Source organism: Coturnix japonica, chromosome 2 (assembly GCF_001577835.2).
Source record: "Coturnix japonica isolate 7356 chromosome 2, Coturnix japonica 2.1, whole genome shotgun sequence".
Classification (NCBI taxonomy): Eukaryota; Metazoa; Chordata; class Aves; order Galliformes; family Phasianidae; genus Coturnix; species Coturnix japonica.
The window spans coordinates 3,089,424-3,113,883 of NC_029517.1; the positions used below are offsets into that span (position 1 = coordinate 3,089,424).

General features: G+C 41.2%; 1 protein-coding gene across 1 annotated transcript in view; it reads right to left on the reverse strand.

Moving 5' to 3' along the window:
* The window catches only part of MYL3 (myosin light chain 3), a 33,706-nt gene extending 22,663 nt beyond the window's left edge, over window positions 1-11,043 (reverse strand). Inside the window, exon 1 of the mRNA XM_015852988.1 lies at window positions 10,824-11,043. Coding sequence (XP_015708474.1) covers window positions 10,824-10,949 — 126 coding nt within the window. The 5' untranslated portion in view covers window positions 10,950-11,043. The remainder of the gene's footprint in view (window positions 1-10,823) is intronic.
* Window positions 11,044-24,460: the final 13,417 nt, after the last annotated feature.

Below are 24,460 nucleotides of genomic sequence, written 5' to 3' on the forward strand. Positions count from 1 at the left end.
TGCATTTTAGCCACCCACACTGCAGCAGGTTTAGCTGAGGCTCATCTGTAGGCACCTCTGGAGATGCATTGCCCTAGGCCAGCATGGCAGGGACTTGGTGACACTTTGAATTGTGTGGTCACTGCCTGCCCCTGGGAAGAGCTGGGTTGTGTGACCATGAGCAAAGCAGCAAATTGTCAGCCCAGCACTTAGTCACGTCCCCAGCCCAGCTCATGACATGTGTGGCACTACTTCCAGCAGTGAACACACACTAATGATGTTTTGTATCCTCTCAGTACCAGGGCAAAGTCCACCCAGACACGTCTTCCCAAAAAAAACTAGCATCTTTGCAAAAGTTCCTAACTCAAAGCTTCTGTTTCTATTAGGAGCCACTCTCCTCCCTTCTCCAAGTCAGGATTTAACTAGTTTATGAGAGAAAGAAATATTTTTTCTCTACAGCCCAGCTTTACAGCAACTTGGGAAAAGTTAGCACTTTGGCCAGGGCCTTCTGCATGCTCTGAACTGTGCATTTAATTTAAATTTAATAGTTATTGCACGTTACACAAATGGCGATTAAAACCATATTGATTGAGGTTTAGCAGCTATGCAAGAAATGCAGATCTTATTACAGAGCTGCTCCTTATCCAGACAGTGCTGTTAATAACACATCCAGGGATAGATTGGAGAGGAAAAGGAGCACGGAGCAGAAGGGAAGGCTGGGAGGCACAGTCAAGAGGGAAAACAGTCAGGCTGTGGGGTCAGGTGGCCTTCACTCGGTTCCCAACATGGGCCAACACACCTGTAGCATGAGATCTGCACAGTTATAGACATGAAAACAAGCATACAGGGGCCTCCACCACGTGCTGGAGAAGCAGGCAAGCAAACTGGCGGAGATTTCAGATGATAAATTTCTGTGGCAGGATATGTTGCCATAAGGGCTTTCTAGGTCAGGACCTGCTGCAGAGACGCTTGAAAAACCCAGAAACTGTCCAAAATAATGGGCTTATTTATTATTCTCTCAACCCATCTTTTCGAGAAGCTGCAAAGTTCATTTGGTGGCAAAGCAGAAATCAACAGCTCTTGTGTTCTAGATGGTCTGAGATAATGACTGTGAAGAGAAAATGAACCAGAAAAATAATAGCTGCATCCCAGCAGCCCTGCTGAGGTCAGTGAGAATCCTTTCCAACCAGCACTCCACTTTGCACAACTCCAAGGGCCACTTGCATGCCTTGCACAGATGTGAAAAGCAGAGTGGGAAATAATGCAGAGAGATGGGGGCAGACAAACAAATGATGTGAAACGTGGAGGGGCACGAGGGGAAATGCAGAGTGTAGTGGGAAAACAATCTCTATGCACGCTTGCACAAAAGTTGACTTTAAATTTAAGACTCACTACAAAGACCATCCCCATCCTATGAGTGGCCCAGCAAAGCCATGTGAAGAAAATCCATTTGCAATTTATACACAGGCTGCACATTTTGCTGCTCGACCTGAAGATTCAGCCTTGCTGCAAGTTATTTCGAATATTGGAAAAAAAAAAAAAGAAGAAAAATAAGCTTATGAAATTTGAAACATTTTCATCTGGACAGCCCTCAGCCCAGACTGAGCTGTTTACATGTTGGGCTTTGCACATGCCCGTGCCACAGGCATCAGACACTACAGAAAGGTTATTGTTTGGCAGCTGCACAACAAAGACTTAGAAGAGGAAACCAATACATATATATGTATATATATGTATATATATATATATGTATATGTATGTATATATATGCATGTATATGTATATATATACTTTTTTTTTTTAATCATGCTACTATGTATTTTAGAGTGCCACTGAGTAATTTCCTGATTTTAGGGGGAAAAGTCTTTTTCATGATGAACGAAAACAGGTTTGGGTTTTGTGTTTTACTTGATGACAGTTTTAGTTGGAAACAGAGGAGAAAGATTATCCCAGATTGGTCAAAATGTTCCTTTTTGCCCAAACTGTAGTAATTTCAATCATTAAAGATCTCTGGGTATTTTTTTATATATATATATAAAAGAATGAGAGAACTCTCCAAAATTAGAATCCGCTTCAGAAGCTGAAGCTGGTAATTTTCATTATCCTTTTCAGATTTTTTGAAAACCATTTGCAAAAATCTCTGTGTGTTTGCAAAACACTCCAGTGCCACCAAGCTGCATTTGCCAAATCTCCCAGAAAAGCATTTTTACGAGAAACATCGCCCAGCTCTGAGAACAAGACAGATACACAGAGATAGCCAGACTTTTGCTGGCCCAGAAAATCCATCTGGAAAGCACTTTCAATTTCCAGAGCTTTTTGGTTTTGGCCCTGGGAATGAGTGGAATATACTACAAAGAATCCCTTTTGCTGTGTTTGAATGCACGTTTGCTCAACACCTTTCTGTTTCTACCCCATTCTAGCTTGAGATAGCATTGTGCTAGCAGCTGGTAGGGAACATCTCCTTTTTGCAGTCTGATTGACCAAAAGAGACTAATTGTGATAATCACCCTCGGTTTCATTACAGGGGAATCAAGGCAAAAGCAGATATTGGATGAACAAACTATAGTTATAGAATCATAGAATCAGTAAGGTTGGAAAAGACCACTAAGATCACCTGGTCCTACCATCAACCTGTCACCCAACCATTAACCCATCACACGGGTCAAACCCATGGTCTACAGGAAGGTCAGACAAGTCTCTCTCCTCAGAACCAGTATCCCTCTGTACTTGTTGGTCTCTTTCTTCACCTGATCCAATTCCCTACCCTTTGTTTTCCCATTGCATGCCATTGCACAGTCCTGCATCCTTGCCTACATTTCCCCTTTGGAAACGTGTTCCCAGTCCCAGCAACTGGAGTCATCCCACACCCCTCATGCAATGTCACATTTCACCAGGTCAGGGCTGTAAATTGTTTCCTAACCTTGAAATACCCTTTACCCTTTCAGACACTGATGCACTTCTGCAGAACAAGCTGCCAAATTCATGTCAGCCCAGACCAGCTGCTCCAAAGGGAAGGACAGGAGGGAGAAAGGTGCTCTCTCTGCTATTTAAAACTGCCCCACAGCAGCCAGCCTGGCTGAGCATGTCCCATGCTTTCAGAATGACACAGACTGTGATAAATAAATAAAGAGAATAAGGGAGCAGAGTTGTCTTTAGAAGCGTGCTATGGCAGCATAACATTCTAGCTAAGCTTACCTATGGGGTCCATCCAGGAATGCTGAAGCAATCTACTAATGGAACATAATAAATATAAACATTATAAGAAGATTTTGTAGAATCATAGGATTGTTCAGGTTGGAAAAGACCTCTAAGGTCACCAAGTCCAAGCCCAACCCATCCCCACCATACCACGTCCCTCCATGCCAAACCTCCTTGAACAACTCCGGGGATGGTGATTCCACCACGTCTCTGGCAGCCTATGACAAATCACTGCCACACTTTCTGAAAAATAAAAATGAAAATCTCTAATATCCAACACCATGGCAGGGCACCTCAGCCATGAATTCTTGAGAAAAAACCTTTGGGAGCTGAAACCAACTGACCGTCACAGCTGAAGAAGTTCAGGAAAGGGGACAAAGACTGTGCTGACAGCCCTGACAGCATCCTTCGTATCTCCTTGCATATGATCATGTGTGCAGTCTGCAAGATCACATCTTTGAGCTTCCCTTTACACAACAGGGTCATGATAGAGTGTGAGAAAGCACCATTTATTAAGGGAGGTGCTCAGCTATGAACCTCAGATGTCCCAGATTTGGAGAGGAACCACTCCAGGAGGAGGATCCCCTTCCAGCTCCCACCTGAAGGAACTGCTGCCCAATATAAGCTGCAATCCTCAGCTCAGATCTCTCCTAGGAAGGACTGTTGGTCACTGAAGTTTGATTCCCCACAGTTTCATGGGGATGGTGAATGGGAAGGTTGTAGGATTTTCTTTCAGACATGATAAAAATAGCTCAAATTTGGGATCCTGAGGATCTGTTCTCTTTCACAGGCAGCCCAGAGACAAGAATTTGGAGTAGGTCCAACATTTCTTCTAGACTAGTGCCACGGGCACTAACATTCAGCAGCCAATGCCTGTATCATGGAAAAATCCCCAAACTAGTAGAAACTCGTATCTTTTGAGCCATATGGTGTTATACACACCACACAGTTCTACTGGCTTGCATCCAGGTACAGCTCAGCTCTGGCAGTGCTCTACTGGTGAGTACTAAATGTTTGCAGTTCTTGTAAGCTGGAGCATGGAAAGAAGCTAGTAGGGCTCTTCTGCTGCAACCAGATCATGGTCCCTGAAATTCAATGGGCTCTCTTCTCTACCACCATCTTATCTGATCCACCTAAGACTCTCATCTTAGGGTGAAATGAACAAACTTTTGAAAGTACTTGCTTATCTTTACTGGGAACCTGAAGATATTTGCTGAGTCTCATATATCTAACCTGTAGGTGACTGAGACATAGCAAGTGAATTTTCTTTTTCTTCTCATTCTTTCCCTCGGTCCCTCTCCCCTCTCCCTTCCTCCCTACTTTCCTTCCTTCCTTCCTTCCTTCCTTCCTTCCTTCCTTTCTTCCTTCCTCCCTGCTTCCCATCCATCCATCCATCCATCCATCCATCCATCCATCCATCCATCCATCCATCCATCCAAAATCTTCCTCTGGAATTAGAGGAGTTCAACAATCTGCATCTGAATATACTGTGCCATATCAATGCAATTTTTGAGCACTAAGAGGCATTTGCAACACACTAAATTAGAAATAAATCCTGATAAACTTACTGAAGTTGTCACACCTTGTAGGAGCAACGGCTCACAGCAAGAGTGGTGAGTCAGAGGTAAATCCTATAAGAACTGAAAAGTAAAAAAATTCTCTCTGATTTCCATGAGTTTGCAATGGGGTCTTTTGTCTTTACTAAACTTTCAGTTGTTTTTGCCTGGGGCCTCTTCAAGACTGCCTGCTCAAATTTCCCTGTGCTTTCAAGCACAGGAAGAAACCGCTGGGAGTGGAAGAGGCCCAGCATGGACTAAGTTTAGCCTGGCAGGTGACTGCCCACTTCAGAAACTTTCAAATATGTGAGCACAGGAGGGAAATTGCTTTCTAAAAGTGTTTCTACTGAAATACACTGTGGGCCAAGAACAACAGTGGTGATGACAATGGGAACATGTAACACCTGCGAGGAATGAAACCAAGAGGAAACGTAAGTTGGAGAGAGAGAAAGATGAGAGGGTGTTGGGTGGTTGAACCCATGTGGTGGCCAAGTACAGCTGACTTGAAGTCTGATCTTGGAGGCTCCAGAATATATGCGTAAAAAGCTCCCACTTCATTCTCCAGGAAGACTTGTCCAAATTCTTGCTGAGGTCTTATAACACCCTGGAAGGTTGTAAAGTGGGCAAAGACCTGCATCTCCACCATGTCTTACTGAAACACTGCACTATTTATTATTTCAAGCTGGATGTGGTGCAAGGAGAATCCAGACAGACTTTCTCCTGAATTAAACATGTTCTTAATAATTGGATGCCTTCAATATGTCTTGGAGCATCATTTACTCAGAGACTAGTAGAAATCATCCCACTGATGTGTTGAATATTAGGAAAAATTTCTGCTCTAAAAGACTGGTGATACATTGGCACAGGCTGCCCAGGGAGGTGTTGGGGTCACCATCCCTGGAGGTGTTTCAGAACCATGGAGATGTGGCACTGAGGGATGTGATCTGTGGGTATGGTGGGGACAGCTTTGTGCCACATTCTACCTGATGAGCTGTTGACATAACTTTCCTGGTGTAAATTAGAGTAAACTGATTAATTGTGCCAATGAATGCTTCCCACTTCTGTTTCCTCTGCACCAGAGCAAAGGGGTTCATCATTATGCTGAGATTTGAATCACATTTGTCCCAAGAAATGAGGCAGAAAAGGTCACCTCTTTCCTATGCAAGTCTTATTGTATTATGCTTTCCAAGGGTCTGTGTTGCAAAGAACCATGCACTCCTGCCACTGACTACAAACGTACCCTCATGCTGTTTCCATCACGCATCCAGATAAAATACTTGCCATCACTCATACTTAGATTCAGACATTCTTTACTCCCATGAACCGAATTAATTTAGTAATAACATTTTTTAGTCTTCTTTTTCTTCCTCGTGCACAGCAATAAAACACAAGTAGCTTCTGCTTTTTCTTTTAATTTCTCTCATCTCAAAGCACCTCTCACACTTATGCCTACTGTTAGTTCATAAATTTCTCCCACATTCATGCTACCCTGAAATACAGTCAATGCAGTTACTTTAGCCCAAAACAAATTCCTCTGACAACTGATCTCTGACAATCTCACCTAGCAGGGCTTTCATTGCTGAAGCAGGATGTGTTTGCCTGTTTTCCCCGTGGGAAGCCCTTTCATCTCTTCATGCAGAAAAAGCCTTTATTTCTGAGGGTTCCTGCAGATGTTCTGAAGCCCTCCAGGGCTTCTCAAGGAGAACAGGCTTCACAGGGCCCCAAGATCACAGTGCTCCACAAAAATAAGTTCTGTTTTTTCCCCAGGCACCAGTATCAGTGCATGCTGCTACGATAAGCGCATCAAGTACCGGCACAGGAAAATGTGATTATGAGGTATAATTGCGTATGGCAAACTGTGTCCCTTCCAGGTCCCCACATAGACCAGCTGTCTCTGCATGACCTTTTTATACCCAGGACATTGGGTACACGTCAACTTCTGCTAATTTTAGGAGCTGAAATGTCGGAACCTAAATACCTGCCTCATCCCCTCCTTCATGAATTGCCATCATCCTGATATGGGCATCAAGCATCTACACAAAGAACAACCCCCCAGAGAGCTTTTCTCTGCTGGTTGTCAGTGATCTGTTTAGGGTCAGCAATCCACTTTCTAATGGTCATTTCCCTTTTCTGTGTCAATGAAAGATGACTCCTGTTTTGCATCAGTCCTTATTTTTCAGGAAAGTAGAATTTATTTCTGGCAATACTTCCCCCTTCTGCTAAAAGAGATCTTTCAGATGGGAATGAAGAAAGAAATACAGAAAGGACAACCTCCTTGCTACATAATCTCCTAAAGAAAATCTGTTCTCCAAACTAAGCTTAGGGAAACTGAAATACTTTCTTAAAAAAGCATGAACAGCCAAACTATTTCAGAGAAACAAAGAGATGAAAGAAAAAAGTACAAAAAGCCAAAACCAACCATCCAACCAACCTACCAAAAAATCAAACCTCTTTTCTCTGAGTTTCGAGCAACATTAAATAGCACACAATCTACTTCATAAAATTTAACTTTGGGGTCTGATCCTATAGGGCTATATAAGTATAGAAGTCAAAGTCTTCACAATAAAGCTCTGGAATATTTCTGCGTACTTAAAATGATGTAACTCACATTCAGGATGACTGAGATCCCAGTTCAGGCCCTGATCTTGACCAAGAAGCAGTAAGAAAAGCAGCAGGAAAACTTCTGTGACTCTGGATTGCAGAATCATGTTGATGGACCATTATTATGGCCACATATTGTATCAGAAAAGAAGAAGTAATAATAATTATTTTTCCTTCCACAGAAATATTGTAGTTTTAATGCTTTTTGCTCCATGGAAACAAATTCCAGTAATACAACTGTACAATAAATCCCATGTAACAGATATCAATAATTCAAGATGTTCCAATTAAAGCATACATTTTGATCATTTCCAACAGTTCGTTTTGATACGAGTTTGGTTCTTTTAGCTATAGATTATCTTATGCATGAAGCATAAAAAATAGAAGAACCAGTTTCACCCTGGAACGCAGAACTGGGAGAATTTCAGAACTCATTAAAGCATTCTTTCAAATGTTGTACAATGATCTGGGGAGGTATTCTGATCTACACCAGATGGCCTGAGCTCCACCAGAGCTAGGTTTATGGAACAGGAAGCAGTATATTTGCCAGACCCAGCCCTTGCGTGCGAACGGCTTCAATTTTAACAAAAAAATATTTCTGATTATAAACACTTAATTGAAAAATTCCCAGGAAAATATCTCTAGAGAACATCATCTCCCATTGCTATGAGTATTGGGAAACAAACTACCCTAGGCCCAAATAGTTTGTCTGTCAATGCCTTCCCTGTTTCGTATATAGTAGATAACGGGATACTCTCTGCAAAGACGAAGAGATATTATCAGGGGGTTTTTAGAAACTCAGTGCATGTTTTTTAGTACTTTAAAAACCATTAGAAGAGTTCATAACTTCAAATTGCACTGAAGGGAGAAATAATAATCTGGATGGGTAAGTGTATAGGATGAGTAGTTTCAAAAAAATGCAGACATGAATCAATTTCAGATCCAGCTTGGCTGAAAATGCATTTGATGACTTTTCAGTCACTGTGACTACAAAGATACATGTCTGTTTCTTTGAGTGATGCTATTTTATTATTATTATTGTTGCAGCTCAACTTTATACTGGACTTAGGTGCCCTTCATACCACAGTGTCACAGTATCCCAGAACCATATTACCATAATGTTATGGTATCCTGACTGAAGGTACGAATGCCCTCTAAAAGAAGTTATCACAGCTACCCCCCTCCCTCTCTTTACAATGCAGGAATGTTAAGTACAGAGGCAGTAACAGAGATATATGGATACCCTCATGTACTGTTTGCCCAAGGTCACAGCAAAGTCCTGCTCACAGCACTGCTGCCATGACTAACACTGGCCAAAACTGAATTCCTTGCAGTGAGAATTCTTCTTGATATAGTTTGTTCGTGGGTTGTTTGTTTGTTTTTTTTCCACCAGTATTTCAACTGGAAGGTTTGCAAGGTTGTTTTGATTTAAGGCAGAAAATCGCTGGTTAGAATTCCCAGCTATAGGAGACAATGCAGTTATAACAGCCCACAGTTCATGAGCCACCCATGAGACCTTCTGTGGGGTCCTCAGAACCACAGGGTACCAGAGATATCCATCCCTCACCCCAGCTGGTCTATGGAGGACATTGGGGCTCTGTGATTTCTTTTCATTGTCATGATCTAGTCTTGTTTTGTCTCTCGTGGCTCACCATAATCACAGGTGATCACTAGACCTCCCATGTTACTGGTCTCCCACATAAACAGGAGGGGGAATGGCTGTTTACAAGAGTGGATAGTGGTAGGACAAGGGGGAATGATTTTAAACTCAGACAGGGGAGGTTTAGGTTGGATCTTAGGAGGAAGTTTTTCACCCAGAGGGTGGTGACGCACTGGAACAGGTTGCCCAAGGAGGCTGTGGATGCCCCATCCCTGCAGACATTCAAAGCCAGGCTGGATGTGGCTCTGGGCAGCCTGGGCTGCTGGTTGGTGACCCTGCACACAGCAGGGGGTTGGAACTGGATGAGCACTGTGGCCCTTTTCAACCCAGGCCATTCTATGATTCTATGATTCCATGATGTTAGTTCTCCAATTTCTTGCAGGAAAGAGGAATTTATTTGGTTGTTTTAAACTAATTAACAACATAATTCTCATTTTATGCAGTCATCACCTGGCACAAGGATGAAACCTGTGAAGTGCTTCAGAGCTTCTCTTTTCTGCAACTTAAAGGACAATGCTTTACAAAAGAAAATCTTTCCATGCCTTGCAGTGTCCATATACTGTGTGGTATTTACTGTGTAAAGCATATATTAAAGCCATTTCCAAAGATGGGTACAGAGATTTCTGATGTTGCCTATGAATGTGTGTGATGTGGAAAGAACAAGGGAGAACTAGTTATTTTCAGAATTTTCTTTGCCTGTTTCATTTCTATAACTCAAGATGCCATTTTTTTTGACACTTTTTTTTATTGCTATTTCTGGAGGAATGTGTTTCTTTTTCTTTTTTTTTTCACCATCACTCTTTGTAGGAAATTTTCTTTAAAAAAAATACTGACACTGACTTACCTGCTGATTAGACCATTATCATGTTTTAAAAGCATCTGAGTGAAAAACAGATCTCCAGCCTCATTTCACTGGAATTCCCTACTTCCCAGCTTCATAACCTGTAGCATTTCCTAAGTGTTGGTAGTTCCCCATCAAAGGGGTGGTTTACTGCAAGGACAGTGATGATCTTAGACAGGCAGCTGAGAGACTGATTCACACGAACAAGAACAGTGGCACAAATTCTCTCAAAACCCATTTCAGAAATGCCATTAATTTTGTCTCAGCACACATGAGCAAGACTTGAGCAATCCCAGTTGAGATCGGCAGAGATTGCTCTAAAGAGACAGAGGTTGGAGCAGGCTCATGTCTTGTCAGGTATCACTGGGATGGACTCTGAAAATAGCAGAACATTCAGGAAACCTTTTCTTTTTGATGGAGTTTCTCTCTGCCTTCCAAAATACACACATACACAAACACAATGTTTCTTTATCATTCAATTGGTCTTTTCTGGGAAACTGCAGGAATTTCTCCTGGCTCACTCTAAGGAAGTTCCATGCTGGTGATGTCAACCATGGTGCATTGCAGAAGGACAGTAATGAGTCCACTGAATGATCTCAGCCCACCCCAAGTGGCCTTGGCCATTGACTAATCAGTGCCAAGTCCTGAGTATAGTCCGTCTTTCTTGGCATCTTCCTATAATATTCCCTACAGAGAAGCTTTAAGGCCCATTAAGGTCAGTGAAACCTCAAAGCAGCTAAATTTGCTACTTTGGTTATTAAAGGGGTCAAACAGGTCTAGATATCCTTAGATCAAACAAGATTTGGCTTTTAGCTTATCTATTTAGCAGATTCCTCAAGGAATTTGCATTGATTCCACCTGTGGCAATCATCTTTTCTGCTCACTTTTTGCCCAAAATCAAACACTGCGTCAACACCAGAAACACCACCAACCCAAGCCCCACCAGCCCTGGCTGCTTCCTCCCCCTACAGTGTTAAAAGATACATACTTTGATAGAAGCTGGGTTAAATTCAACCTCTTTTTTGGGCTCTGGTTCTGCTGGTTTAGGTGCTGGTTTGGGTTCTTCCTTCTTGGGTTCAGGTGCCTTCTTAGGTTCAGGCTTCTTCGGAGGCATGGTGCTTGCTGGCGGGATGCTTTTGGAAAGAAGAGAAGGAGACAGACAGGCTGGAGGTGGCTGCTGCAGGAAAAGTCACCAGTGAACACAGGTCTTTATCCCTGTCCAGTCTCTTGAAGTCATGATGTGTCACTCTCAGACCTGTCACATGCCAGAGCTTACAATGGGGCCACTGCTATAAAAGGACAAGACACTTGCCTGGCTATTTTAAAGCCATCCGATAGGGCATTGTTATGAATTAGCACTTAAATGGAAGAAGGGATTGGGGGTTTTAGGGCTAGCTGGCACCGGCTCAAGCATTTTTAGTCCGGGTGTGCACATATGTACATGTGCACTGAGGAGGTTGGGTTACAGTACAGGGCCCAGCGATGGGTTAAAACCTCCCAGGGCTCTGCTGACACCTTCCCAGCTCACCTGCTGCAGACTGTCTCTCTTTCAGGCTGGATGGAACCCCTGGCCTTTGTTGTAACACTGCCCATTGAATGGCAAGCACTGGCTTATATTTAGATTTGAGGATGGAGTGGTATGGGAGGTCAACCATCATCGTAACAGCTGGTGCAGGGAAGAATTCATATCCCAGATCACATAATGCTCTTTTCCTGGGAAGGAGAAAAGAATGAGCATTGCTAAAAGCAGAGTGCATCTACCAAGTAGGAATATGTACATGCACATACACACACACTCTGGGGTTGCATTGGGTGTCTCTGTAAGTACAGCCTCATGGCTGAGATTTTCCAGACCATTTTAAAGACTTGAATGCCAAATTCCCATTAAAATAACTAAGATAAGGGTATCTATTAAAAGCTTTTCCTAATCTCAGCCTTACTTTGATTTAAGTAACTCCTTCAAAGCCAAACAGAATTAACAGTCTTCAGATTTGTATTTAAGTACATTATTTTTCTAAATCAAGAGTTCATGCTTAGTCATTTCCCCAGTTCACCCAGTCATTTCCCCATTGCATAGACTTCTCTTTCTTAGCCCCAGAATAAGACAGCTACCTTCCAAAGAGCAAATGTGTTTGAAATGGGGAGTATATGCTGGTGTTTCAAACAGATATCTGTTGAATTATATGTCTCTTTTACTGAGTTTCTGTGCCATCTTGATAATCCACCATTCAAACCTTTTGGAGATCTACTCTGACTTCACAGTGAGCTTGAAATCCCAGTGCCTGCCTATCTTCACTCTTCATTTCTGTGTATGGATCTGCTTGGGCTTCATCCTGTCACGCTGCCCCCAGATCCTGGTACATAGAATCACAGAATCATTAAGGTTGGAAAAGAGCTGTAAGATCAAGTGCAACCCCAGCCCACCCCCACCATTCCCACTGACCACGTTCCTAAGTGCCACATCTCCGTGGTTCTTGAACACCTCCAGGGATGGTGACTCCATCACTTCCCTGGGCAGCCTGTGCCAATGCACGACCACTCTTTCAGAGCAGAAAGTCCTCCTAATATCCAACCTGAACCTCCCCTGGCACAACTTATGGACATTATTTCTTTCGTCCTATTGCTCTTATCTCAGAGAAGAGGCCAGCCCCCACATGGAGGTGGTAATAGAGAAGGCATTTCTTTCCACGAGAAGGTTTACACAGACCTGGTTCTGCCAATTCTTTTCAGTTCACCACAGCTCTCTGATGGAGCCCAACAGTCCCAATGCGTATTTTTGCATAGTCACCTGAGAAAGAAGTGTCTGACATCATTTTATCATCCATTCAGATAGGTGGTTCATCTTCCCTGTTGACCATGGACGGACCATGGATGAAGCAGAGCTACCCAGCTCATGTAGAGATATTTTCATTGCAAACACCCAAAACAGATAAGATGAATCCTACCAGTGTTGACTTCAACCTTCTGAGGTTACCTTCACATTGCAAAGACCTAGAGCAGAGGTTTGCCTTTAAGTTTCTATTTCTCATTCACATTCTGCTCCTATTCTGTCCAATAGAAATAAGAACTAAGAGCAGAAAATATCGAGGTACCCCACTGATCAGACTAAGTGATCTCTGCAAACTTTGTAAGATATAAATGTTTCTGCTAAGTAATAAATAAGATCCTGGATGGTTTTCATGCCTTGTAAAAGGCTTTTCTACTTATTTTTCTGCACTGAATTGAATAATATCTGGAGGACAGTACATTCTTTCCTCTGGAAGAAACACCAGGGAAGAGCTTCACGTTCACCCACTACAGATTTCTTTTTTAACATTGCAGTAGGCAGCACAGACCCAGGAAATTCAGGGTTCTACTTAATTAAACCTGCAGGGCTACAGTAAAGAAGACCCAGAATAATGTCTGAAAGCATCACCATGTTTGGATCCTCAGCCAAAGCTTGTAAAATTAAGGAATCGTACAGTCCTATAGGGATTACCAGAGTATGTTTGGTATATGTTCATGATAAAATGATTTAAAGGTTGTGGCTTAGTGGATGGTTGGACTGGGTCACTGGACAAACAGGCCTATCAGTGACCTGAATGCCCTAACAGATTAGGGTATTTCTCTCACCACAAGACATCCCTTTCCTTCCTCACAGCAATGCAGCAAAAATGGAAGGCAACAGCCTCATCTATGTGCTTTCTACACATATGTATGCAAATATTAGTTTAAATATACAATGCTAAGGCAAAGCAAGGAGATTTTATGAGTTTTAAATACCTACAGGCTTGGCTGACCACTGCTGGGTGGAGGTCTTGGATCAATTGTGTGGATTAAATATACTCCAATGCCCTGCAAATCTTTCTGTAAATCAAAGCAAGTAATCTTGCTCTAAATTCTCCATTCATCTCTTCCATGAAGATCCCTAGAGTCCCAGCAGCTGCAAAAAAAAAAAACAACCAAACCCTAAATCCTTGACCAAAAATTCTTTTTCCTATTAATAGGATTTGAAGAGAGGGGAATGTGCTCTTCAGTTTTTCAGTCGTGCTCACAGCAGATGTTAGTGGCAGATCTCAGTGCCAGAAAGCAGTTTCAGAGTTGCCCTGGAGTCCAACAGAAGGGGATGGGCTGGCTGTGAATTCTGTAAAATTATCTTGATCGTTGGGATATGGTAAGTTTCTCTTGAGAGATGGACTGGGATCATCCTCAAAGAGAACAAAGATCACCAAGAAATTTCCCACAGAATAAGAAAATAAATTTAGAACAAGAAAAAAAGATATGTATATATAAAATAAAAATGAAATATTTTGGCCAAAATATGCATAATTTAAATTTTGGAAACCTACTACATCACCTTATGATTTTCTTGCTCTTGATAAGCCCACCCCTCAGGTCTTGCTACATTTACAGTAATTTGCCACACACCTCCTCAGACCAAATGGAGGACACTGTTCAGTTGATGTAAATTTCTTTTTTCAGAGAAAAATGAGGAGAAAAGCTAACAATTTTCATGAAATATTCTTGCGGAATGTTAGAACCAAACTATTTAGGGCCAAACAGCATCAATTTTCAGACATTTGGTTTCTTAACTTCTCTTCAACCTCGTATAGGCTTTTTATATTTTTTTCCACCCAATTCAAAATAAAAATAAAATAAATCTTTGAGCTTAACCTTTAATTCTCTCTTGAAAAACAACTATTGATGGAAACCCTCCAGACATCTTTAAGTGAGAGCACGTCAAGGATGTTCTCTTTCCAACCAAAAGTGATTGTGCAACTCTTCCTAATAAAGAATGCTGTCCTTAGAGTTGTAAGATGGCCACAGCTTGAGTGTCTTCCCCAGAGAACCGATGATACGTGTTTTTAGAATATTTGCAACCAAAAATATGATTTTTCTGCTTCTTCAGTCCCCAGCCCAGCAGATGTGTTGTCAGCTGTTGGACAAAGAAAGAAAGCCCTAAACCACATCTGCTCATATGCTACTCAACATCTGTACTCTAATACAAACAAGTTATAAACAGTAAGTCAGATTCTTTCAAATGGCAGTGATACTTTAAACATAGTTGGTTTTTTTTTTGTCAATTATAGAGTTTTTGCACTTGTGCCTTAAGACCTGAGTGATTAAAACAAGACAAGAAGATGCTGCAGAGTGGGTTGTGTCTGTTTGGAAAGAGAAGGATGTAGTGGAAAATGAAAGGGTGTGTATCCAATGGGAAGCTGATGCAAGCAAAGGTGGAAGAGGATGGAAATTAAGGTAAAATAAGATTGTTTCCTGACATTACAGCTGCTGCTCCCACTTCTTCTTGGGTGAATCATCCAACCTATATTACTGCTGTTCCCAATAGGAACATCAGCTTGAGAGACAAGCAGATGCCTGCCTTTGGACCTACTCTTCAGCTGCTATAAATCAGTGAGTTCCACTGACTTCAAGGAAACTATGCTGATTTATACCAGCTGGGGATATGGACCAGAATAGTAGATTGTCTGGCAGTAACCATCAGTTACTTTCTGACTATTAGGATCAGGAGAACATATGTTTGCTGTTCATTTTAAAAAAGAAATTATAAAAAGGAGGAGAGGAGAGGAGAGGAGAGGAGAGGAGAGGAGAGGTAGTTAATAGTATGAATTAGCAGCTATTATTCATGCTTCATGATCAGTCACTTTTTTTAAACAATAGATATCTTTTCTTCAGAAGATCACCTAGTTTCTGTTAGAAACATTAGGGAACAGTGATGTCATTTAATTTTAGCATCAAATACATGCCTAGCTTTTAGATGAGCACCTTTTCTTCTTCAGACTGAAGAAATACTTCCAGATGGTGATTTCATTCCAACTTTTGTTCTTTAAAACAAGTAGTATGAGTGTCCTTCATGACTTGTCTATCTCTATATATATCAACAAAGGAAGTCGCACCAGTTCAGACGGGAAGCTTAGCTTTCAGATGTTTAAACTGAGGAAATTCCACATTTTCATACTCTTATTATCCATCTCATTTCATTCACAGGGATATTGCAATTTTCAGTTTTCTTCTAGTAAAGAAAAATAATAATGCAGTCCTTAAAAGGGAATCTAAAGGGAATGTGTCTATACCAGCCCCCATCCATCACAAGCTTTTCTGCCTTTATCTCAGTGGCTAAGCAGCCCATAGGTATTCTGAGAACTCTGGATACTTATGGGCTATGAGCAATTCAACTGATGGTCTTCTCAGGGACAGAGTAAATTAATCAGCCTCAGAGACTGACAGGTTGGCAGCACGTTTCCACTCATACTCTGATCACTGGTTACTTAGTGGGCAAGTAAATTCTTCTTCTCAAGGTGACTTTGCAGATCCTAGAATGGATCCTGAGGGCAGAAGAGGTAGATGGAAACTGAGTTATCCAGAAATTCCACCCACCACAACTGTTTCATCATTACTTTGAGTTTTCAACTTTACAAAACCTGTTATGAGGAGAACCAGACGTACACAACTGGATTCAGTGGAGCTGTGGCATTTTGCTGTCTTCCTTTCTGATCTTTTACCCTCTCTTTTTGGTGCTGGGTGAGATCAGCAGCTCATATGGCACTGCAACTATTTTTACTGCCTTTACTGTCCGCACTTGTACTGCAGTGTGGCTGCTGTAAATTTCAAAGCCGAGTGTTTCAAGTTGTTTCTAAACCACTATCAGAGACAGCTGCAAGGCAAAGGATGGGCAAAGGTGGATTTCTTCCTTTCTCCTGTGCAGTGCTGTTTTCAGGGACACTAGCTGAAAAACCACCCCAGAGACCATTAAACTGAAGCTTCTAGAAACCTGAAATGCATTCACAGGATCTACCTCTGTATTAGGGAAATGACAGTGAGTCTTGTTTTGGATAGAGAAGAAGTATAGGGATTTATCCAGATTCACCACAACATCTCAGAAAAGGACATCTCAGGAGACTTCTCTGAGCACCAAAGATAATAATTCACCCTTCATCTGTAGCATCTCACTCCTCTCTGTGCCTTTGTCTTACAACAGAAGAACCACCATGGCAGGTCACCTCTCATAGCCAGCTACTGTTACCCACTTCAAGTAATTAAGACTCAAGCTCATAAAATAATTTAAAAGGGAACGACTCACTGGGGCCTGAAATTAACTGTTTGCTTGTAGGAGGACACCAAATAGTGGTGCATTACCATGAAAGCCAAGCTTGCTTCCGCACTGTGTCTACAAGTCACCTTGCCTTCCTTTCTCTTTGCCTTTAGATAGACACACTCTTTATTTTTTATTAGTTTCCTACATTCGATCCCTGTAGCTCCGTTTCAACACTTTCAGAGTACCTAAATCAACAGTGAACATTAATTTTGCAGAGTTTTCTCTACCCCAATAATTATCAATACCCAAACATAGACTCCATCAAAGGATGTTTCCTGGACGTACATAACTATAGCAATCATGTACATCTTTGAGAAGCTCTGAGCTTTTGTTGTCCCTTGATGTGATGAGATGAAGACAGAAATCCCACATCACAGGAAAGAGCCTTCAGCAAGCCAGGACTATGCTGGAACTTTCTGTACAACACCAAAAATAGACATACTCAGCTTATCTCATTTCTATTTCCTATAGGCCAAACTCTGCTTAGAGATGAGAACTGTCAGCTTCAAATGAACCATAAAGACTCATGATCAGGACCTGCCACTCATTATCCTATTTCTTTTTTTATTCTAAGAGTAACTTAAATTCTGGGCCATAACCAAAGAAAAAAGGAAACTTTTGCAGCAATGATTAAAATATTTTACATCTTATAACCACTTTTGGTTATAATTTGAGTCACGTGGTCTATGATTTTTCATTTGATTCCCAGGTCTTGAGGCCTCAGTAAAAACCACAATCCCAGACTTCTAGTTACCAATATGGAGAATGAAAGCATGTAGAAATATTATATAAGATATATAAATAAAAATGTATCAATTCAGAATATATCAGCACAACATGAGATACTAAGAAGGAATGTTATTCTATGCACAGAGCCCCTGTGATGGGGACATACTCTTGTGCAGCAATGTGTTAAGAGTAAACAGTTTCATTGGTGGTAATACTCTTTTTTGTTGTTATTTGTTTTACTAAATAGTTGGGGTATCAAAAGGGAACAGGGAGTCTTTTCTTGTGATGTCACACATGTAACATTAATGCTAGTTCCCAAAATACTCAGCTTTCTATTTCATGCCCTGGAATTTCTGGCCTGACTGTGAAACTCAACCCCCACCATGAAGAGCTGTAACCTAATCTGTACCAACAACATGGGAACAATGGCCACATAGTGAGGATTGGAGGAGGAATGCCCGGAATGCCCTGCGATGAAGGACTCCAGGGCTGGCTCTGCTCTGCACTCTCGAAATCCTGACAAGTATCCTCAGGCACTGCTTGCCTGAAGAAGCCACAAAGGTGTGAAAAGAGCTGAAATATATGTGAACTGTGGAATTATATCAGTGTGTTACATAGGTAACACTTCAGCCTGTGAACAGGGAATATGATCCCAGGCTAACCCTACAGCATTCATACCCAGGATTTGCCTTCAAGTGTATTTCTAGCAACATTTCTTTCCCTGCCTTAGCTGTTCTCTGGTCCCCTTGTTTATTACTTCTTTGTTGACACATTTCTTAAGGAGCTTGAGACATTTTTAATACAGGTTTCCACCATGCATAGGTGCTGACATTTGTATTGGTTTACATAAACTACCCTTTTTCCCCTTTTTCTGTGTACTCTTCCCTTTTCTTCCTATTTATTTATTTATTTATTTATTTATTTAAAATTGAATTAACAGATTCCCCACATACAGGCTGAAGAAGCTGGAATACAATCTGAACAAATATCTAATGATTAAAGACTGAACAAGCTCTATGGTTGACCAGCTGATACACAGGTAAAAGTCAGTGGATACCATATGAGGTAGGAAAGTCAAACTTTTGGGGATCTGAAAAGCTCTGTATCATGAGTCAGTTCTATTTTATATGTATTTTTCACTGGGTAAGCCAGTAATATCAATGATCTCTGGAGTGTTTAGACTGAAGATTTTTCCATTGACTCTGTTGGTCATAGAAAAGGTCTACTAATGAATATCCTTCTGCAAGGGGAGTACAACCACAAGACTCATTTCTCCTTTCCCCATAACCCTCATACACTTGTTCAGAGTGACTAGACACATCTGCCAAGCCTGTCCATCTGACTTTGCCTATGAAACCAAAATGACTAATCTGTAGTGGGAAGACAATATACATAGATCATGTATTGCAAGCATTCTATAACTGGGTTATTAAAAGACATGTGAAAAACACGATTGGTGTTGTGGTCTTAAAATTTTTAATCCTCTAACTTTCTGTTTAAAGCAATACCAAGGATGCCTGCTGTGTATGGGATTGCATTTTTTTGTGTAGGATACACTTAATGGTCAAACCTTCCCCCTACAACACAGAGTATTCTAAATGTTTCTAGTAAAGCAGACAAAAACTGAAAATGAAAACAGACAAGCCCACCCCACCTCCACTGAGAACATCCCAGATCTCAGTAAAAATAAAATCTATATAAATAAATGAAAAACGTAAAACAGATATCAGCCTGATATCGCCCATTTTCTGCTCCAAGAATTATTCCAGAGATGATGCTGTACTGAAGAAGGACAAAAGGTGTCATGGGTTGGTCTCTCTTTGTGCTATGATACCCACAGGACATGTCAATCCATTAAAGAAGCAGCTAATATGTATTGTTCATGGGAAATCCTACATCCAGCACAATGACAGACAATGCCTTTGACCCCAGTAAAAGTATATATATATATATTTTTAATCAGTGAATAACACCTGACAGCAGTTGAAGACATGTTGGGTATCCCTTTCAAAGATTCCAAAGAAATGTGTATTCTAAGACCGATCATTCAATCAGGTCTTGGACTCTGGCTCATGGTATAAGAGACACTGGATCCCTAGTAGCCCAAGCTGGTCATATCTGAGGTTTACAACATAATGCAAGGAAATAACATAGAAAGATAGAATAATAGAATTGTTCAGGTAGGAAAAGACCTTCAAGGTCCTCAAGTCCAACCACAACCCAACCATACTGCCTTAACTCTAACAACCCACCACTAAATCATGTCCCTGAGCACCACATCCAAATGGTTTTTAAACACATCCAGGGATGGTGACTCAACTGTCTCCCTGGGGAGCCTATTTCACTGCTTAAAATATAAGAGGATGGTTCCTGGAAAGAACAACTGAGATTCACACTTGTTGACATTAATAAGCCAGCAATATACTTGACTGTTTTAAAGTATTTCCAAAATCCAAAATGTCATGGAAACATTTACACTTATGAACATACATATACATAAATATGTGCAAATTATAGAATTGTAGAATCATAGAACAACTTGGGTTGGAAGGGACCTTAAGCCCTAACCCCCCTGCCACATTCAGGGCCACCAACCTCCAGATCTAATTCTAGACCAGGCTTCCCAAGGCCCCATCCAACCTGGCCTTGAATGCCTCAGTCAATTTAAAAGCATTAATTACATTTTCAATTAAAAAAAAAAAATTGAAGTTTGTCTGTCAATATTTCTGTTCACTTAGTAGAGGGATTTTATGCTTTATTTTTCTGCCAGGAGTACAGAATAGAGGCAATAGTCCTGAAATTCCTGGCACAGAAGGAATGGAGGAGAATTGTCTACCATTCTTCTGGTTAAGAAGAAGGTAAGTAATGATGATTGTTTTCTGAGGTTCAACTAACCGTGCAAGGTAAACCTAATGAAACGAATGCGGAGTACTGCATGGAAGTGGGCGCTGCTATATCGCGTTCTCTACCCCCAGGAGGTAGAAAGATCTGTATAGAAAGAGAACAGCCTGCAACTGCGTGTGCCTCAGATTCACGTACTTTGTTTAGTCAGTGTTAGCAGCAATAATACACAACAGATAGCATAGAAAATAAAATTAAAAAATTTAAAAAACAAAAAAAAAAACAAACAAAAAAAACCCACCAAAACCAGAGAAAAACTGTTGTGAGAAGGATAAACTAGTCAGATGGAATGACTGCCAGGTGAATTTTCCAAGTCTCATTGAGGTTTATTCCCACTTCTGTTAGGTTGAATGACAACTGCAGTGAGAATGGTCATACTCACAACAGCGCTGCACAGGCTGAAATAAAGCAGCACATCACCCTCATTCACATCTGGTCTTCCGAGAGAGAAAGATTAAGTGCAATATGATGACAGTATTGTTCTACCCATTCCCATAAAACACAAAGTCTACCAGATTTTCCCTTCTGGTTCATCAGCTGCAATGCTCATGGTTTCACAAAACATCAGCCCCTGGACACCACGTGCAACGTGTTAGATGAAGTGATGGGTGCTGCTCAGACCCTAGAGTAATAGGAACCATACGAGCACCTGACCTGTTGCTACACTAGCTCAGAAGTTGATTTAAAGGGAGGGAGGAAGGGAAGGGGCTTCCAGTTGTGTAAATCATCATCTGATGATTACTGGTTGGTAAGGGGCAAGCTTTTCTTTTTTGTGAAGTGAGGAGAGCCACGTGCTGTGCAGCACATCCATCTCACCCACATGGCGGCCTATCAAATCCTGTAGACAAGCCTATTGAATCCTGTCGGCAGACCAACAGAGACACAAAAGTAAGTTTGTTGTTTGTGTGCAGTCAAAGGGGAGATTCCTCTACAAGCTGCCACAAAGCATAAATCCAGGAAATATTAACTATGGGGACAGAATGAACGAACTGGTGTTGTCTTGGCTAAAGAAGGGTGGAAACAGGGGAAAACAATGTAAAAAGTTGACAGCCTTTAAGCATGTCAAAAAATACTTCAGCGCATACAAAAATACTCAATGCCTGTGACAACCAAGAGCTTAAACTGCAGGACAGTCAATATTTCTGCTTAAATGTTTGGAGAAACTGTGTCAAGATGAATGCAGTGTGCAGGAATCGGTGTTATGGAAAACTTTTGTCTGCTGGAAAGCTTTAAGGTGAGTTTAAATAAATGGCTGTCAGGAAGAGTATAGACATAATTGTTCCTGTTTTGGGACTAGATGGTCGTTCAGGATCTGCCAGGACACTGAGATTCCCTCTAGGAATCAATGCTAACCCCACTCTTTCTCTCATGCAGGCAAGACAATTAGCTGCTTAGGTTTCCAATCGCAGCCCTACAACAAATGAATCTTGACAGCAATATTGAGTATAGCCAGTTCACTTCTATACTGTGCCTTTCATTTAGGTTTGCCACACTTTTCACTCATTTCTTTTTTCTTATTAGCCAATAAACATCAACTGTTGCTTATTCGTGCAAGATTAGAAATTTCTTACAGCCATATGAATTAAACAGGAAAAAAAAAAAAAATAAAATAAAAGGAGGAACAAAATCCAAATAAATATCACTAAATATAGTTAAAGCCAGCTGGCTTTAGTTACAATTGTCTCAGTGCAGCCACACCAAAAGAAATCCAAGCAAAGTTCTATGGCATGATCTGTCAATCAGCCAAAATCTTTGAGGGGCTTATTGTATGCCCTGCAGCAAAATCCCATCCATCTGTAATACAATGACGGTGCATTCCAAACATATTTCTCTGCTGAGACACAGTGTTTTAGATGCAGTGGGATCAGTCCATCATCTGATCCTGGGGCTCAGGATCATGTTAAACCTAGATGGGCTCCATATTCAAGGTGACCTCCAGCATGTTGAATAGGGATTACACATGGGGTAGTAAATCATACTTGTGATATGTCTCAAGGCTCTTCCAGGTTCTTCCTATTGTTGATCACCTCAGTCATGATGCAGATCATATAAGCTCAGTGTGCCAGCAAATAGCATCTGCTATTCAGGCAGGCAAGTTGTTGGTTGTTCACATTCCCTGGGAAGCTTTCATACACATGGGTTTTGACTCCTTGTGTTGAACAGCCTTCTTGACCAGAGTTGCTACTGATTATGCAGGTTATGAAAACATGGCAAGACTCATAAGCCAGAAAAATGGTAAATGAAGAATTGCTCTGCCACCCCCTTCACTAGTCAATCATCTTGGAAGACTATCTTAGAGCCAGCCCTATTCTGCACTGAGGTATGGTTATGGATGTCGTGCAACCTCAAGATTTCTTCCAGCTCTAACTTGAAGTGGTTTTACTGGTGGTTTCTGAGATGAGCCAAACCAGAATCTGCTGAAGTCAAAGAAATTTTTACACGTGTGTAATGCCAAACTCAGAAAGTAGACAGCTGTTTCATTTAAGTCCCATAACTCTGCTTTTCTGAAAAAGGATTTGAGATATTTCCATACTCTAAGGGCTGAAGTCTCATGTCAGATCACATTTCCTCATAGTCTTTCCTATACTGAACAATTTTTTGAGCATGCAGCTCATATTTCATTACACAATTGGCCAGAGAGGATTCACAACTGATAGAGAGAAGGGACACCAGATAGCCCTTATGTCCTGGGGAATCTCACTGGACAATCTCTTCCAGACCTTGTTCATCTGAACAAAAATATTACTGCCTTCAGCTGTCTGTTTATATCCTCCATCCTGAAGTTTGTTATTCCTGCAGCCCACTAGCAGAAAGGGCAATGTTGACATTGATTATTTACCTCAAGCAAAATCACAGAATCACAGAATTGTTAAGGTTGGAAAAGACCACTAAGATTATCTAGTCCAGCCATCAACCTATCACCACAGAGCCTGCTCAACTCATGGTGATTATAATGCAGGCAGGTGGACCCCATTTAATCTGCTTGAGCACAAAGATGGGTAACTATGTGGTCAAGGTAACACCTGTATGAACTCATCTTTAGCAAACTGCGAAGGCAGCTAACTCCATTGAAGGACCTGCAGACAACAGACAGAGGGGGACAGGAGATGGTTAACTTCAGGTAAAAGGCAGACTGCTGCACATGTGAACACAGAAGTGAAAGCGATTGCCTGTGATTAGAAAGTGTTTATAAGACGTCATCCTTCCCCAAGAGAATGACAAAATCAATTTATTCTGTTTAGGTTTATTTCAAGCAGCACTTCCTGAGAGTGCTCTTCCAACAGGAAACTCTTTGTTGTCATTACTTGACATATGGAAGAAAGTTGCATGGGACCTGTCAAATAGCAAAGCTACTAGAATCCCCTTTTGCTACATTAGGCCCGATCCTAATCTTATTTATAAATCTTCATCCTAACAAGGCTTTATTTTCTTGCCTATGCCAAGAAAAGCAAATGCGGAATTAACAAAGTATTTGCAAAACTAACCCTTGCTCTGAAAATGCAGAGTTGGTTGAAATCTTGGGAAAAATATCTCATTCACATCTCCTCCACCAGGAAAGATCTGAGTCTGTCATTTCTATCAGAGGTGAGCCAAAAATCTGAAGGGATGGGAAATTCTCTGTCTTCCAGGTAATGCATAGAAGGTCCCTTAAGTCATTATACATTTTGGGGGGCGAGGGATTTTGTTCATTTTTGTAGATGCCTAAACTGATCCGTCCTTGCTGCAGTTTATCCCTCTGACTATTTGGCCTAACAGAATTGGACGCTGAGAAGATGAAAGTATCTTTTAACCCTTTTGTCACTGTGTCATTTTTACACTGCAGATTCTCTCCGTTCTTCTTGGGAACTGTCAGCTACCTTGATGTTATATAGCACCGGGCCATGTGAAAAAAAAACTGCTTC